The 14,241-nt window shown below is 34.8% G+C and overlaps 3 protein-coding genes across 3 annotated transcripts; 1 reads left to right on the forward strand and 2 right to left on the reverse strand.

The window, feature by feature from the left end:
• Positions 1-299: 299 nt before the first annotated feature.
• On the reverse strand, positions 300-1,089 carry LOC21398675 (30S ribosomal protein S31, chloroplastic). Its single transcript, XM_010111330.2, has 3 exons — positions 805-1,089; positions 653-717; positions 300-556 (listed from the first exon to the last, which is right to left on the reverse strand). Exons 1-3 carry the CDS (start codon positions 971-973, stop codon positions 422-424), a joined length of 369 nt encoding a protein of 122 aa, XP_010109632.1. The 5' UTR covers positions 974-1,089; the 3' UTR covers positions 300-421.
• A 1,551-nt stretch (positions 1,090-2,640) lies between these two features.
• LOC21398676 lies at positions 2,641-3,783 on the forward strand. Its single transcript, XM_010111331.1, has one exon. The coding sequence runs from the start codon at positions 2,641-2,643 to the stop codon at positions 3,781-3,783; it is 1,143 nt and encodes a 380-aa protein (XP_010109633.1).
• A 2,182-nt stretch (positions 3,784-5,965) lies between these two features.
• LOC21398677 (pentatricopeptide repeat-containing protein At2g13600) lies at positions 5,966-11,389 on the reverse strand. The gene is made up of 3 exons (XM_010111332.2): positions 11,257-11,389; positions 9,929-9,992; positions 5,966-8,164 (listed from the first exon to the last, which is right to left on the reverse strand). Exon 3 carries the CDS (start codon positions 8,087-8,089, stop codon positions 5,966-5,968), a length of 2,124 nt encoding a protein of 707 aa, XP_010109634.2. The 5' UTR covers positions 8,090-8,164; positions 9,929-9,992; positions 11,257-11,389.
• Between the last annotated feature and the right edge of the window lie 2,852 nt (positions 11,390-14,241).

Genomic DNA, 14,241 nt, shown 5'->3' on the forward strand with positions numbered 1-14,241 from the left:
TTAAGGGTTTTTTGCGATAAGTCCCCAAACTTTCCAATGTATTGTAACAATAAGACCTCCTTATCGTTCTCTTTCATCAAAATGTTGTTTATTTTCACCCTCTTTTCGATTCCAACTTTGCAAAATTGCACATTCCAGAGTCAGGTCAAGTCAACAATCGTTTATTAAAACAAAGACTTGAATCACATAAGATTGGCATCCCAAACACAACTAATTTCATCAAGCAAGAAGATGGAAAAAAATAACAACCATGGCAAAAATAAATAAATAAATAAATAAATAAATACCAACTTGAATTGAGAATTTCAGCGGAATTCTTACAAGCAAGTGTAGCACATTCAACAAAGGGAACTACATAATCCTCAAATATTACACCCAACAGAAATTAGAAGGAAAAAAAAAAAAAGATTTAGGATTTCAATTAGTTGGAGAACAGAGACTCATCGATTTCGATCTTGATTTTCGCATCGCTATCAAACTTATCTTTCCTAGGCGGCGACGGAGGAACCGGTACCCTCGGTGGTCCTCTCCCTTTCTTCTTGTTCCTAGGCCTTGCCTAATTTTCCATTTTCACAAACCAAAAAAACAAAAACAAAAAACAAAAATTAATCACAGAAATTGCCGTAATTCACAAGCGAAAAGCAAAACTTACATTGCCGTAGGAGTGATTGAAACGCTTTCCTCTCTCCGTTTTCTTATCGCCTCTGCCACAGTACACTGAAGTAGAACAACAACAACAACAACAACAAAATTAGGGCACAAGATTCGGATGAACGGAATTTGGAGTAAAGCGTTTTTGATTACCTGAAGGGAATGATGGAGGAGAAGTTGCGGAGATTGATGAAAACGAGGAAGAAAGTGCGAAAGAGGGAAGAGAAGTGGCTAGGGTTTGGGATTGGGAAAACGAAATGCGAGAGGCGAGAGGGAGGGACTGAGAGGGGATTGGGAGGGATCCTAGTAAGAGAGACGCCATGACTGGAGCTCAGAGCTAAGACTGAAATGAGAAAGGCGAAGGGATAAGATTTTAGGGGGAAATTTTTGGCGACCGTTTTCGTCCTCGTTTATATGGCATCAGTTTATCTTAAACAAGCTGGGTCCGGCGAGTCAATTCGGCCCAATTTGGGTTGGCTTGTAACGTTTTTGAATAAACTTAAAATGTAGGTATAAAAAAATAAATAACCCTTATTTTTATAATCAATGACAATACAAATAGGATTAAAAATCATAACATTAACTACTTATTAAACGACATGTAGAGAAATTTTTGCATACATTGCACAAGAAAGCAACACGTTAAGAGGAAGATAAATGAGCAAATTTATATGATATGAAGTGTCCCATTCTAAGTTATATCTATGTGTGTGTGTCTATAAATGTTTGAATATAAATATAGGTTTAATGTATGAAATGATTTCTATCTGTTGATGATCTATTGATTAATACAATTTTGAATTTGACATTTATTTTATACAATAAAGTAGAATTGAATGACTAGAAATTGATAATAAAACATCAACTTCAAAACAATTTTTTTATGCTCACTGAAAGAACACATATGGAGCGCGTTTGGAACTCGTTTCAAAATGATTTTATTTTTTGTATGAAAATGAAAATGAAAATGTTTTCAATCTCAGACATAAATCATTTTTAAAAATGCGTTTGGTAGTTTTATCAAGAGATTATTTTTAGTATAAAAAAATCCATTAATATCTCTCTTTCTTTCTCTCCGCTCCAGAGAGAAGAAAATGAAAACAAAAAGTGAAAAATGATTAAAAGTCATTTTTAATTTCTCTCATTTTACCTAAACCAAAAACTCATTTTTATTTTCATTTTTATCTTTATTGCGTCAAATGCCGTTTTGAGAACGTTTTTATTTTTTTTTTCTCAAAAAAGGTGAAAAATAATAACGGGATCAATTCTAAACATGGACATGGTCTCTGCATTGCGATGAAAAAATTCATCAACTAATATATATATATATATATATATATATATATTATTATCTTACGGATTATACGCATGTGTGTCTATATCTATATCTATAATTCATATACCTTAAAAACGAGGTACTATCAGTAATCGTTGAGCACAAACCATTTACAAGAATGACGCCTTTCTTGTATACGATACACTACTTAGGGCGTTGCTGGCAGGGACGGAAAATTGGAAATTATAATAGTCTATAACATGCGTGGAAAGCTTTTCAAAAACATAAAATCAAAATCAAAATAATGCATAGAAAGTGATTGCAACGTTACCTGTTGATATATACCTAAGAATCGTGCGAGTACAATATGTATATTAAGCAATTAATATTATTCATTAGAAGCCATTGTAGTTATTAATATTGCAGTACTTACAATTACTTTTAATTCTTTCCATTTATGGATGAATGACATGATCACTCTCTCTAATTCCATATTCATGTTTATAACGCTTCAAGGCCCACATCAGCGTATTAATTATAAGAAGAAAATAATACTTATAATCTACATAGAAACTAAACAACATCATTAGAAAAAAACCCTCCAAAATTATTTATTTGAGCGTCATTTGTACAGAGATATGAAAGAATTCCTTCCCGACCACCATTTCTTCATTAAAAAAAAGAAAAAAAAAACATCAAAATTTTTAACGGCTATGGGGAAAAAACTGTCCAAGAATGTATTTTTGAAGCTGCTTAGCCGTACCGTGAAGTCTCCTATTTTCTTCGTCATGTCGTTCACAGCCATATTCTTCATGATTTATGCAGACGGCAACATGCTCTCCAAAGTTTCCTTATACCCTTTGGAGCTAACCACTTATGAAATCTTCGAATCGCAAGACATTGGAATTCAAGACACCGAGGATGTCCTGCCGGTCTTCTCCAGAATTAGTACTAATCGCACAGAAAAAAACATCGACCTGGACGACCAAGAAGATAATGATCGCGATGCTCTAATCGCTCCGGTGAACGTCACGGAAGAAGAAAGAATGGTGTGGTTCCGTCGAAGATTATCTGAAACCGAAATTCTAGACTCCAACGACTTGACACAAAAATTCCACCGTAGGGTTTGGGAATTCCTTAACAACGGGTGCAACATTCAGCTCTACATGACGTGGTTTTCGCCCGCAAAGAATTTCAGTAGGCGACACTTGTTGTCAATCGTGACCCTCTTCAAAGCACACCCTGAGGGTTGCCTCATGATCATCTCAAGAACCATGGATTCAAAACGCGGTTATAAGATATTGAAACCGATCATCGACCGCGGTTTCAAAGTACTCACAATCACACCCGATGTGTCTTTCTTATTGAAGAACACCCCGGCGGAGTCTTGGTTTGAATCAATGCGACATGGCAAAAAAGACCCTGGCTACGTACCTTTCACTGAGAATCTTTCCCATCTACTAAGAATAGCTGTTTTGTACAAGTACGGAGGAGTGTATCTAGACACGGACTACGTGATCTTAAGAGATTTCTATGGCTTGAGAAACGCGATCGGAGTTCAAAACGTTGATTTGAAGACCAAGAAATGGACAAAGCTAAACAACGCCGTTTTGATCTTTGACATAAACCATCCTCTCTTGTATGACTTTATGGAAGAGTTTAGTTGGAATTATAACGGGAACAAGTGGGAGTACAATGGTCCTGATTTGGTCTCAAGAGTTGGGGAGAGAGTAGGGAGTAATCCTGGGTACAACCTCACCCTATTGCCGGCCCAAGGCGTTCTATCCAGTGGATTGGATGCAGATACAGAAGCTTATGAAGAAGCCTCAGAACGAGTCCGAGTCGAGGTGGGTTGAGAGCATGGTCAACGACTTAACCGACGGCGAAACGTATGGCGTTCACCTTTGGAACAATAATACTAAAGATGAGAAGATTGAAGAAGGAAGTGTCTTGGCTAAATTGGTCTTGGATCACTGCATTATCTGTCAGGACATTTATACTTAAAAATTCCAAGGAAATATTAAGTATTGTTGTTGAGCAGATAGCACCAAAATAAAAATTGATTGGACAAGTAGCTAGCTAGCGCTATCTGAGATGCTAAAAAATTGGGGATTTGTTTTTTTTTTTTTTTTTTTTTTTTTTTTAGTTCAAAGTGGTAATGATCTGCTTTTGGCTTGAATAAAATGTGAAGGTTAATTAACTCTACAAAGTTTTGCCAATTCAATTTCTGAAATTCATGGATCTAATCTATATTAATTCTAAAAACAAATCGTCATATATGAGTTGTTATTATTCAGTTGATATATATGAGATGATCATGACACGCCATTTTTCACGTGAAATCATTATAGAAGACTATGTATGACATATAGTTAAAACTGGAAATGCGAAACCTTTTTATTTCTTGGTCATCGCCTTCGGTGTCCACGCTCCTCAAATCCCAATATTTTCCTGCCTTCACGAATTCGATTAAACCACAGAAGCCACAACTAACCTGTTCCCTTCAGATCCCTACCAAAATCAGGTATTTTTCTCTCATAACAGCCCGGCTTCATCGAAGACAATCTCTACCATGGATCTGAGCGAAAGTTTCAATTTCATTAAGCCTGCTATGTTTAAGCCTAAAAACGACGTGCATTTTTACCTAACATCATTCGTGGAACAAAAAGAAATAAAAAATAATATAATCGACAACTGCAACTACTGACACTTGTTCTACTACAATCTCAGCAAAATTTGGCCGCCCACTTTGAAATCTATAGCCCGCATTTAGTGGACGAATCGGTCCGTCCCACAATAGCAGACGGACTGTAGATACACCCTATATATATATTATAGATTATTTGTTTTGAGTTAGTCTTGGTGTTTTAGTTCATACTTTTGAGAACTTGTTTGTTCCTGTAATATTTTGGCACTATAAAAAGTGTGAAGATGTAACTTGTGGTTGCATGCAGATGCAGAACTTACAGGTGATTCCACACTTACTCCCACAAGCTGTAAGTTTGAATCCGCCACTCCGGGTTAAAAAAAAAAAAAAAAAATTTATAATATTCAATTCTAGCTATATCTAGAGGAGCCAATTCGGTCTACAGTTTAGAAGCACTCGATCCAAGTAAACAAGCGCTCCGTTTTACCAAAATTTTCATTTTTCTGCTATGGTTCCTGCTTTTTTCTTTTTTCCTTTTTCCGTAAAATTTTAAATTCTTAAATCTTTTTTATTAAAGTATTATTTTTTCCGTCTAATTCACCCCATTTAAATGTATAGTTTTTCATAATATGTTCCCACTTAAATATTTTGTTTTTAAAATGTTCTAAAATACTATTTTTCAAGTTTTCAAAAAAAAAAAAAAAAAAAAAAAAAAAAACCATTTTTCAAATGTTGGCCTCACAAGACACAAATACTCGTATTCCCTTTCTTGTACTCTGAAATGCTATTTTTTTTTATTCGCCCCAAGCTACTTAAATATCCTTTCTTCTTAAGTATGTGTTTTGGTTATTCTACATTTTTGTTCAAAATCATATTTTTAAAACTGTCCAGTTAAAATAGCTTTGCGCTAATTTTACCTTAATGGAACCACTTTTCGTCAAATAAGCCCTTAAATATTATTTCATGCAGTCCTCTAAAATAATCTATTTCACATGTGACCTATAAATACTTTTTTTACTGCCCAACTTAGATTTTTTTTTTTTTCACACATGCCCCTTACTTAGATATTGGTATGGACATTTGCAACACAAATGGTTATGCAAGACAAATCCAGTAAAGTTAAAAACGATTAAGGAGAAGATAGAATATTGAAAACAGTAGTGAGAAAGACACCTCTTGCATAAGTAGCATCAAAAATTGTATATCGTATATTGATTTATTCCTTTATCTCTCGATTCAAGTTGTAATACATGAATAGAGCCAAAGGAAAAATCTTTACAATTGTCCCTTTGGTAAGTGAAATTTCTTTGGAATTTAAACAAAACTAGGTCAAGCTTTTGTCAAATCCAACAACGAAAAAGGAGAGCATTTATACCACAATTGTAAAGAAGTTACCCAGCAGTAGCTTCTTGTGGCATATCCATTATGTAGCATGAGCTGAATTCAGAGCCACACTGTTCTTCGTAAGCCTCATAATCAGAGCCAGAGGGATTCGGGACATACCCAGCTCTCTTCATCTGTTTTAAAAGGGATTTAACGACTGAACAGATTTCTTTCCTTTTCGGATGTCGCTTATCTTTCACTAAGAATACATGTACACGGCCCTTTAGTTCAATCCAGCTACAACCGGGCTGTTTGATAACTCCTCTTTGCCTCATCAGCTTCCTTACTTTAACAACATCACCCCATCTTCCAAGCTCTGCGTACATGTTTGACAAAAGTACATAAGGACCGGAATTCGTAGGGTCTATTTCCAAGAGCTTTTCTGCCACATACTTCCCTAAGTCAATGTCACGATGAATTTTACAAGCACCAAGCAAAGACCCCCAAATAACCGCATCAGGCTGCATTGGCATCGACTCTACTAGATTTTTTGCTTCGTCGAGATGACCAGCTCGACCAAGTAGATCAACCATACACGTATAATGGTCTTTCAGCGGTACCAAATTATGGTCTTCGGTCATTGAGCGGAAATAATGACGTCCTTGCACGACAAGTCCTGCATGGCTGCAAGCACATAGTACACCAATCATTGTGACATGGTCTGGTTGTTCCCCTGATGCCAACATTCTGCTGAATATTCCAAGAGCTTCAGCCCCATAACCATTTTGTGCATACCCTACAATCATTGCATTCCATGAGACGTGATCTCTCTCGGCCATATTTTCAAAAACCCTGCACCCATCTCCAATTGACCCACATTTCATATACATGTCTACTAGAGAGTTCCCCACAAAAATATCAGGCTCTTCCCCAGCTTGGAACCGAAACCCATGCTTCACGACATGAGTGTGAGCCTGCTTACCAAGCTGCAGATCAGCAAGATTTGCACACGCATTAAGCAGATTTCCAAATGTGTAGTGCGTTGGCCATACCGACTCTCTCTTTAGAAGGAGGAAGAGTGAGAGAGCCTCTTCATTTTCCCCAATCTGTGTGTACCCCGAAATAAGTGCATTCCAAGAAACCACATTCCTCTCTGTCATCTTTGTAAACATTAGCCTTGCAGCTTTGACACCCGCTGCTTTGGCATAACCACTAATCATGGAGGTTTCAGAGACCACATTCCTGATTGGCATCCTGTCAAAAACCCATCTCGCTTCATCAATTCTGCCGCATTTCGCATACATATCGACCAATGCATTGCCCAAAATGAGATCATCTCTAAATTTTTCACATTTCATAACACGACCATGAATTTGCAGGCCTTCTTTTACCGCCAACAAACTCGCACATGCACTTACCACACTGGCTAGAGTCACCTCATCTGGTTCAACTCCACTATCCATCATCCTTCGAAAAACGTCAATGGCTTCACTTGCTGGACCATTCTGCTCATAACAGCTAATCAAGCTGTTCCAAGAAACTCTGTTCCGCTCTTCCATCCAATCAAAAACTCTTTGTGCACAAGTTACACTCCCGCATTTAGAGTACATATCGATCAGAGCAGATCCCATGTAAACATTTGAAGAATAACGAGATTTTGATATCACTGCATGGATTTGAATACCCATTCTTAAATCTTTTAATCCTGCACAAGCACTAAGAGCACTACCAAAAGAGTAATCATTTAGCATGAAATTCTCCCCATGCATCTTAACAAGACATTCCAATGCGTCTCCATGCCAATTGTGCTGGGCAAATCCCGCGACCAAAGAATTCCAAGTGCATTGGTCATGATCAGGCATCATCTCAAAAATCTGCATAGCCTCATCAAGTAAACCCGCCTTCATTAAAACACAAATGATGGAATTCCCAGAAAATGTGTTTCTCTCAGACATTCTATCGAACACCTTCCGAGCATCTTCCAAACAACCACATTTTCCATACACATCGATGAGCCTATTCTGCATGAAAATTTCTGAGCAAAACCGGGTTTTAATGATATGGGCATGAACGCGACGTGTATCGCGTATAGACTTGGAACAAGCACAAGAATCAAGAAGCTTTGCAAAGGGCGTGGAGTCGATGAAAGAGAGGTCCCCCACGAGTTGTTTGAACAGTCCATGCCTTCTCATTTCATTATGGTGGAGAAATAAACTTTCGTGGGGATCCTTTCAATGAAGCTTTGGGCATCCTGAGTGAGTTCAACGCTTCGAAACAGCCAAAACATGGAAACAGTGATGGAACTAAGTTTGCAGACATCTCCAGCTAAAACCTTTTTCTTTTTCCTCTTTGGAATAAAGCTGTGCGAAAATTCTCGAAATTGTACTTCCATTATTAAGATAATGCTCCTAAAGCTAACATTTTATGTTAGAATAACTCAAATCTTTTATGTTAGAATAACTTTTGAATCGTAGCACTCGTCAAAGTAGCTCTAACATGTTTAATGAATACAGTTTTCATATATAATAAATTATGATATTATATGATTAATTAAAAAATCACTTTTCTCAAAGCAAATTAAATAAACAACACACAGTTGTTAGAGAAAAAGCAACTTATTTTAGCATGGTTCTCACTATATGAGAGGCATATTTAGCAAATAAAAACTTATTGAATTATTGTTCATGATCTTAAGCTAAAAGGTTTAATACTCAAACACTAAAAGTCAACAAGGTTAAGTTAAATATTCATCCATTGGCTTAGGAAAACAGAGTGTCAACTTCATATCAGCTAGATAACAAGATTTTTTTTTTTTTTTTTTTTATACGACATGGGATTGAACCCGCAAACCCCCTAGTGCCACTAGACCAAGAGGTCTTAGGCGCTAGATAACAAGATAATAAGGTGTGATGAGCATGCTACTAAATGCACATTGAGTGAACAAGTGAAAAAATCTTCTGCCACTTAGACAGCAGTGAAAGCAAACAATAAAAACAAGTAACAGCAAGCATTTTCCCCCCCACTAGTTTTAAAAAACCACCTTAGATTCCAATGGGCTGGGTTTTGGAGATTCCTAGGTTAGCAAGTCTATAAATACCAACCTACTCAGCCAATTTGAGAAGGAAAAGACAGACCAGCCTCTGTAATTCAACCACTCTCATTTCTCTCACCACCCACTTAGTCGTTTCTTTTTCACTTCTTATCCAAACAGAAACCGAAAATCTCTTGTTCCAACCGTCTAAGTCCCAATTCCACATATCATCTCATTTCTCTCTCTTTTCTTAAATCAATCAAAGAGTTCACATAAAATTAAACAAGGTTAAGAATTTAGTCTGAGAGCAATTCAGCTACAAACCCCAAATTTCAATTATGTTCGTGGTATTATATGTACACTCAAAATATAAAGTTGTCAAATAAAATCTGTTAATTTGATTAAGTTTGTTTACTTTAGCTTTTATTTCTTTATTTCTTTCATTTAAAACAATTAAAGAGTTCAAATGAAATTACACAATGTCAAGAATTTAGTCAATGAGCTGTTCAGCTACAAACCCCAAATTTCAATTATGTTTTTGGTATTATATGTAGAATCAGAATATAAAATTCTCAAATAAATTTATCTGATTGATGTTTGTTTACTTTAGCTTTTATTTCTTTATTTATTTCTTATAGCACTTTACATTTTATTCAATTTACTTTCTGTCCATTTAATTTCTATTATTCTTCAGTTCATTGAAATAGTCCATATTTTATTTTAATTCATTCGGTTTCAGTTATCAGATCCAACTCGCTGCTCCTGTTATTTATTTTCTAATTCCAGTTAGCCGGTCATGTCAACCATTCTACACTTTTCAAACCAGTCCATTACCTGTTGCACTTTCAGCTTTATTAATCTATTGTCCCTAATGATTTAAGCTTATTCCTTTATTAATATCTAAAAAAGCATAGCTCAAAATTTATCACAAACAACCTCTAACATCATATATAATCAAAATTAATTATGCAAAAAATAAATGGTTGAATGAAGAGAATACCTCTAATGTTGCTTGGTATATCACCCTCTTCTCCAGCCACCCTTTCTTCATCAGTGGTCAGCGCCTGAACGACAGGTAGAATTGTTCAAAGAAAAAAAAAAAAAAAAAAAAAAAAAAAAAAAAAAAAAAAAAAAAAAAAGCAAAAAAAAAAGAGGCATAAACAAAGACAAATAGATCAGTGTTAATCATTCATAACTGGAATAATGCTATAAAAACTAACTCAAACCCATATCTATATTACATTCATCACCCACCCATCAAAAACCAATAAAACAAAAATTACCCAATACAAAGCAAATAATTAAAAAGTAAACTTAACAGTAATGAGTAATGAACAACAAAAAAACAGGAAGATTACTAAGATATTAATTACTCCTCTACAAACTTATGATACATTCAATCGGGATACTACAGTAAACCCCTCTTTTTGAAACAAATAAAACAAAATAAAATAAAGAAACAGAGGAATTAAGGTCAGAAACTCATTTGAAGCAACGAAACAATCACCAAATTTGGTTAATTTCCCTCTCAATATTCCCTTTCTGTGTTTCCATTATTGGTAGTAAAGTGTATATCCTTTTATTTTATACCTATTCAGTAATGATATAAGTTTGAAATTTTCACCAAAAAAATGTTATTGATGACGAACGAAAAAAAAAGGGCAAGTGATTTGTTACTCCACACCATCTTTATCTGAATTGAATCTATTCGCTCTAAATTAAAGAATTTAACAATTTTCTGCAGTGGAATGACCACCTATAATAAGACAACCTCAAACAACATTGATATAGCAAAAAATAACAACCGAAACTTCAAAGTTCTGTCTACTTGTTGGGATAACCAAAGATTTTGAATCTCCAAAAACAATATAAAATTATGTTACTCTTTAATAGTTTATCCAAATGAGCTCCTAAATCCTATTCTCATTATAAAAGAGTTAAATCCCTTCCATTCATAAACTTGATTTTATATTTTCCCATCTCAAACACAAGACTCACAAATCCAATACAAAACTGAACCAGAACATTTAGAACGAAATTCCCACTTAAAAAAAAAAAAAAAAAAGGGAAAGAAAAGGAAGGGAAGAAAACAGCCAAGTTAAAATACTTATTTTCACCGCATAAGCATTTTAACAAACACTTAATGGGCTTAAACCAAGCTTTAACTACACAAAATTTATATCCGTTTTCTCAGCAACCCAAGAAGGTTAAATCAAACAACTGAAACCAAGCTACCATAAACGAAGCAAACACGCATGAGGTTGCTGAGAATTCAACAAAAAAAAAAAAAAATCAATGCTTCTTCGGGGCATAAAATAACGTCCATACCCATGCAAAATGTGGAGAAGCACGAAGAGATGGCGGATAAAGCCCGACAGCGCAATAGATAAGTTAGACAGAGCAGCGAACGCGACTGCGAGCGTAACGGTGGAGAAGCAATACGTGGCGGAGAATGGTTCTTTGTGAGGAAATGGTTGAGAGTTGACACGGGGTTTAAATTAACAAGCAAGTTTTATGTTACGTTTGGTTCAAAAATTCGTGTCATGATTCGTGACTCGTTATAATATTTTTTCTCATAAAAAATATACGTAAATTAATAATAATTTTGAATTATAATTCTCCTATTGTTTAAAGGACTTCTACTGCTCTTTCTTTTTTTTTGGAAAATGCTGGTCGGAGGGACCGCGAGTGCTATACATTACCACTAATAAAAAGTTTGTCTTACATGTGCATGTAAGGTCTACATTTTATTAATGAGTGGTATTTAATACCCTAGTGCTTCTCTATAGCATTGTTCTTTCTTTATTAAGGAAATTACTATTGACATTTGGCGCCTAATGCAAGTCTCTACAGGTGCTTTATTGAATTTTTTTTTTTTTTCAAAGGACGTTACTGTTAGTGTTAACATTGGGCGCTTATTGTAAGTCTCTCCCCCTTCTTTTTTAACTAACGGGTGGGAGTCAAATCCAACTGAGATTGGCTCTAAAGCTACAAGTTCGGGCTGCCCAACTCTAGCGTGACGACCCGAACAGGAAAATCGAGCATGGTCAGTCTACCCTGAGTAAAGGGAGGGATGGCCAAGCCCAACTTCAAAGCTTTTTAAGATATTTTTAAGAGAAAAAGAAAAAATGTAAAATTTATCCATAAGAGTATAAGAGTCTGGATCTTTATCTTTTATTCTTGATAAATATATTTTTGTTAGTGTAAGAGTAAATGATAAAAATTTTAATTCATGTATTTTTATGGAATATTTGTTAAAATTACAAGAGAAAAAAAATAAGAAAAAAAGGATGTTCACGTGACCTTGTGGTTCGACCCAAGTCTTTTGCAGGCGAGGCCGAGCCACCTAAACTTGATCCTCTAGTTGGCTCTATTGATGTGTAGTGAACTCGCGACAACATATACAAACGGTGCCACTGTTCATCTTTTATTACCATTGTTATGTATACTTTTGATTCGTGCACCTTTTACAAATGTGTTTAATTTGACCAACAATTATCCTCAATTAAAATTACCTACCTAAGACACCTAAAACAAACACTACCTTCACCTATCATATCCTCCCACCTTTTCTCTCTCCCTCCTTCCCACTCTCTCTCATCGTGAGCGGAGCCGGAGCTAAATTGCCATGCTAATAAAAAAAAACCATACACTCGTTGGTCTCCAATTGTTTAATACTGATCGGGCATATTAATATACCAAATTATTTTACCCTTTAAATAAAAATGGCTTCCAATCTCCGGCTCCAATCCCCAAAGCCAGTAGTTGAAGAATAATTTAGTAGAATATTAGCATTTAAAAAAATAGATTATTAGCAGTACCGATAAACAATTTGGTCAATTACCTATCAGAATTATTATGGGAATCAATTAAAAAAAAAGCATCATATTATAGAATTTATGACACTAAAATAATCGGCTAAAAAATATCATAAAAAAGATTTTAAAAAACAATATAAACTCAGTGAGGACATATAGTTGAAAAAATCAATGCCAGAAAGAGAAATCGCTAAGGACTCGTTTAGTTCGTTGATTCGAGTTTTAAATTTGAGTTGAGATGAGATTTTATATGAGAACTTTTTACTGTAACAAAAAAAGTCAAATGTGACTTTTTATAAGAGCTTTTAACTATAGTAAAATTAAAATTAAAAACTCGAATCAGACCGAAACATGTCACCGTTAGAGATCATGGCGACGTTAACATTTATAGAATTTCAGATCAAATTTACATGTAGAGTTATCATTCTCTTCTCACCTGGCCTCTATCCTTTTTTTCCCCTCTTCTCTAGGCTCTCTAATAAGGAAGGAAGTTGAGCTACTAAAAGGCTTAAGTCATGACAGGTCGGAATGAAATTTGAGAGGAGAACTAATTAGTCCATTCTATAACATATTCAAACTTCCAACCAAGGTAAAGCATTGATTTCTTTTTCCAATTTTTTAACGATTCTTATTGGCATTCCCCTACTTTATAACTAAACTCACCCTCATTGCCATTCATATGATACATGTGATCAAGAAATTGCATACAAATTTTCTTTTGGGATAACAGCAAAATTGACCACGTTTAGGGCCTAATTTCAGTAAATAAACAACCGTTCTTTTCCAAAATTAGGGATATGGCCGCCTAGGTTTTTCTTTTTTTGGGTTTTGACCCTACACCATCGCCCCTAACCTTTATTTAATTTAGTTAATTGGCTCATGAGCTTTAAATCTTGATATTTTACTCTCTTAAACTTATTTAAATTGTTAATAGAAATAAATACACGCATGCGTCTCACATATTTAGCACTTTACAGTTTTCTCAAACTTTTCGTGCTTTAAAAACTTGTCCTCTTTACTTTTAATTTTGATAATCAATCTCTTTTTCATCACCATTTTAAGCAATGTTATTAATTTGGGTCATATTGTAATAGTTTATTAAGTTTGAGATTAACTGCTAGAATTAAAAGCGAGAAAGCGGATAAAATGTCAATGACTCTTATTACTTAATAACTGTCATTTTTTAAGAACACGAAAAAGTATTAAAATCTCAAATCGGAGAGTTTCGTTCATAAAAGTTTTACAAGAATTTTTAAAACTCAACCATAATTATTTAAACTCTTGTATATATCTATACTTCAAAAATAAAAAACTTCAGAACAGATTCAATGCCACAAAAATCTCCTCCATAAGGCATGAAAGATTATTTTTCTTCGTTTTCCTATTGTTTTCCCTTCTAATTCTGACAAGTACATGTAAATAGAAATAAAATAAGGCATCGTTCATTTTACCTACTCGAGTTTAGAATTCGAGTTTTACTATAGTAAAAAACTTT

This window comes from Morus notabilis, unplaced genomic scaffold (genome assembly GCF_000414095.1).
Source record: "Morus notabilis unplaced genomic scaffold, ASM41409v2 Scaffold751, whole genome shotgun sequence".
NCBI classification, from domain to species: Eukaryota; Viridiplantae; Streptophyta; class Magnoliopsida; order Rosales; family Moraceae; genus Morus; species Morus notabilis.

Bases quoted from the DNA above. Each gene is read 5' to 3' on its own strand.
- LOC21398677 (XM_010111332.2), bottom strand. From the start codon at position 8,089: ATGAGAAGGCATGGACTGTTCAAACAACTCGTGGGGGACCTCTCTTTC.
- LOC21398675 (XM_010111330.2), bottom strand. From the start codon at position 973: ATGGCGTCTCTCTTACTAGGATCCCTCCCAATCCCCTCTCAGTCCCTC. The intron at 718-804 runs GTAATCAAAAAC...GTTCTACTTCAG, and splicing joins TCCTCCATCATTCCCTTCAG to TGTACTGTGGCAGAGGCGAT. The intron at 557-652 runs GTAAGTTTTGCT...ATGGAAAATTAG, and splicing joins TCAATCACTCCTACGGCAAT to GCAAGGCCTAGGAACAAGAA.
- LOC21398676 (XM_010111331.1), top strand. From the start codon at position 2,641: ATGGGGAAAAAACTGTCCAAGAATGTATTTTTGAAGCTGCTTAGCCGT.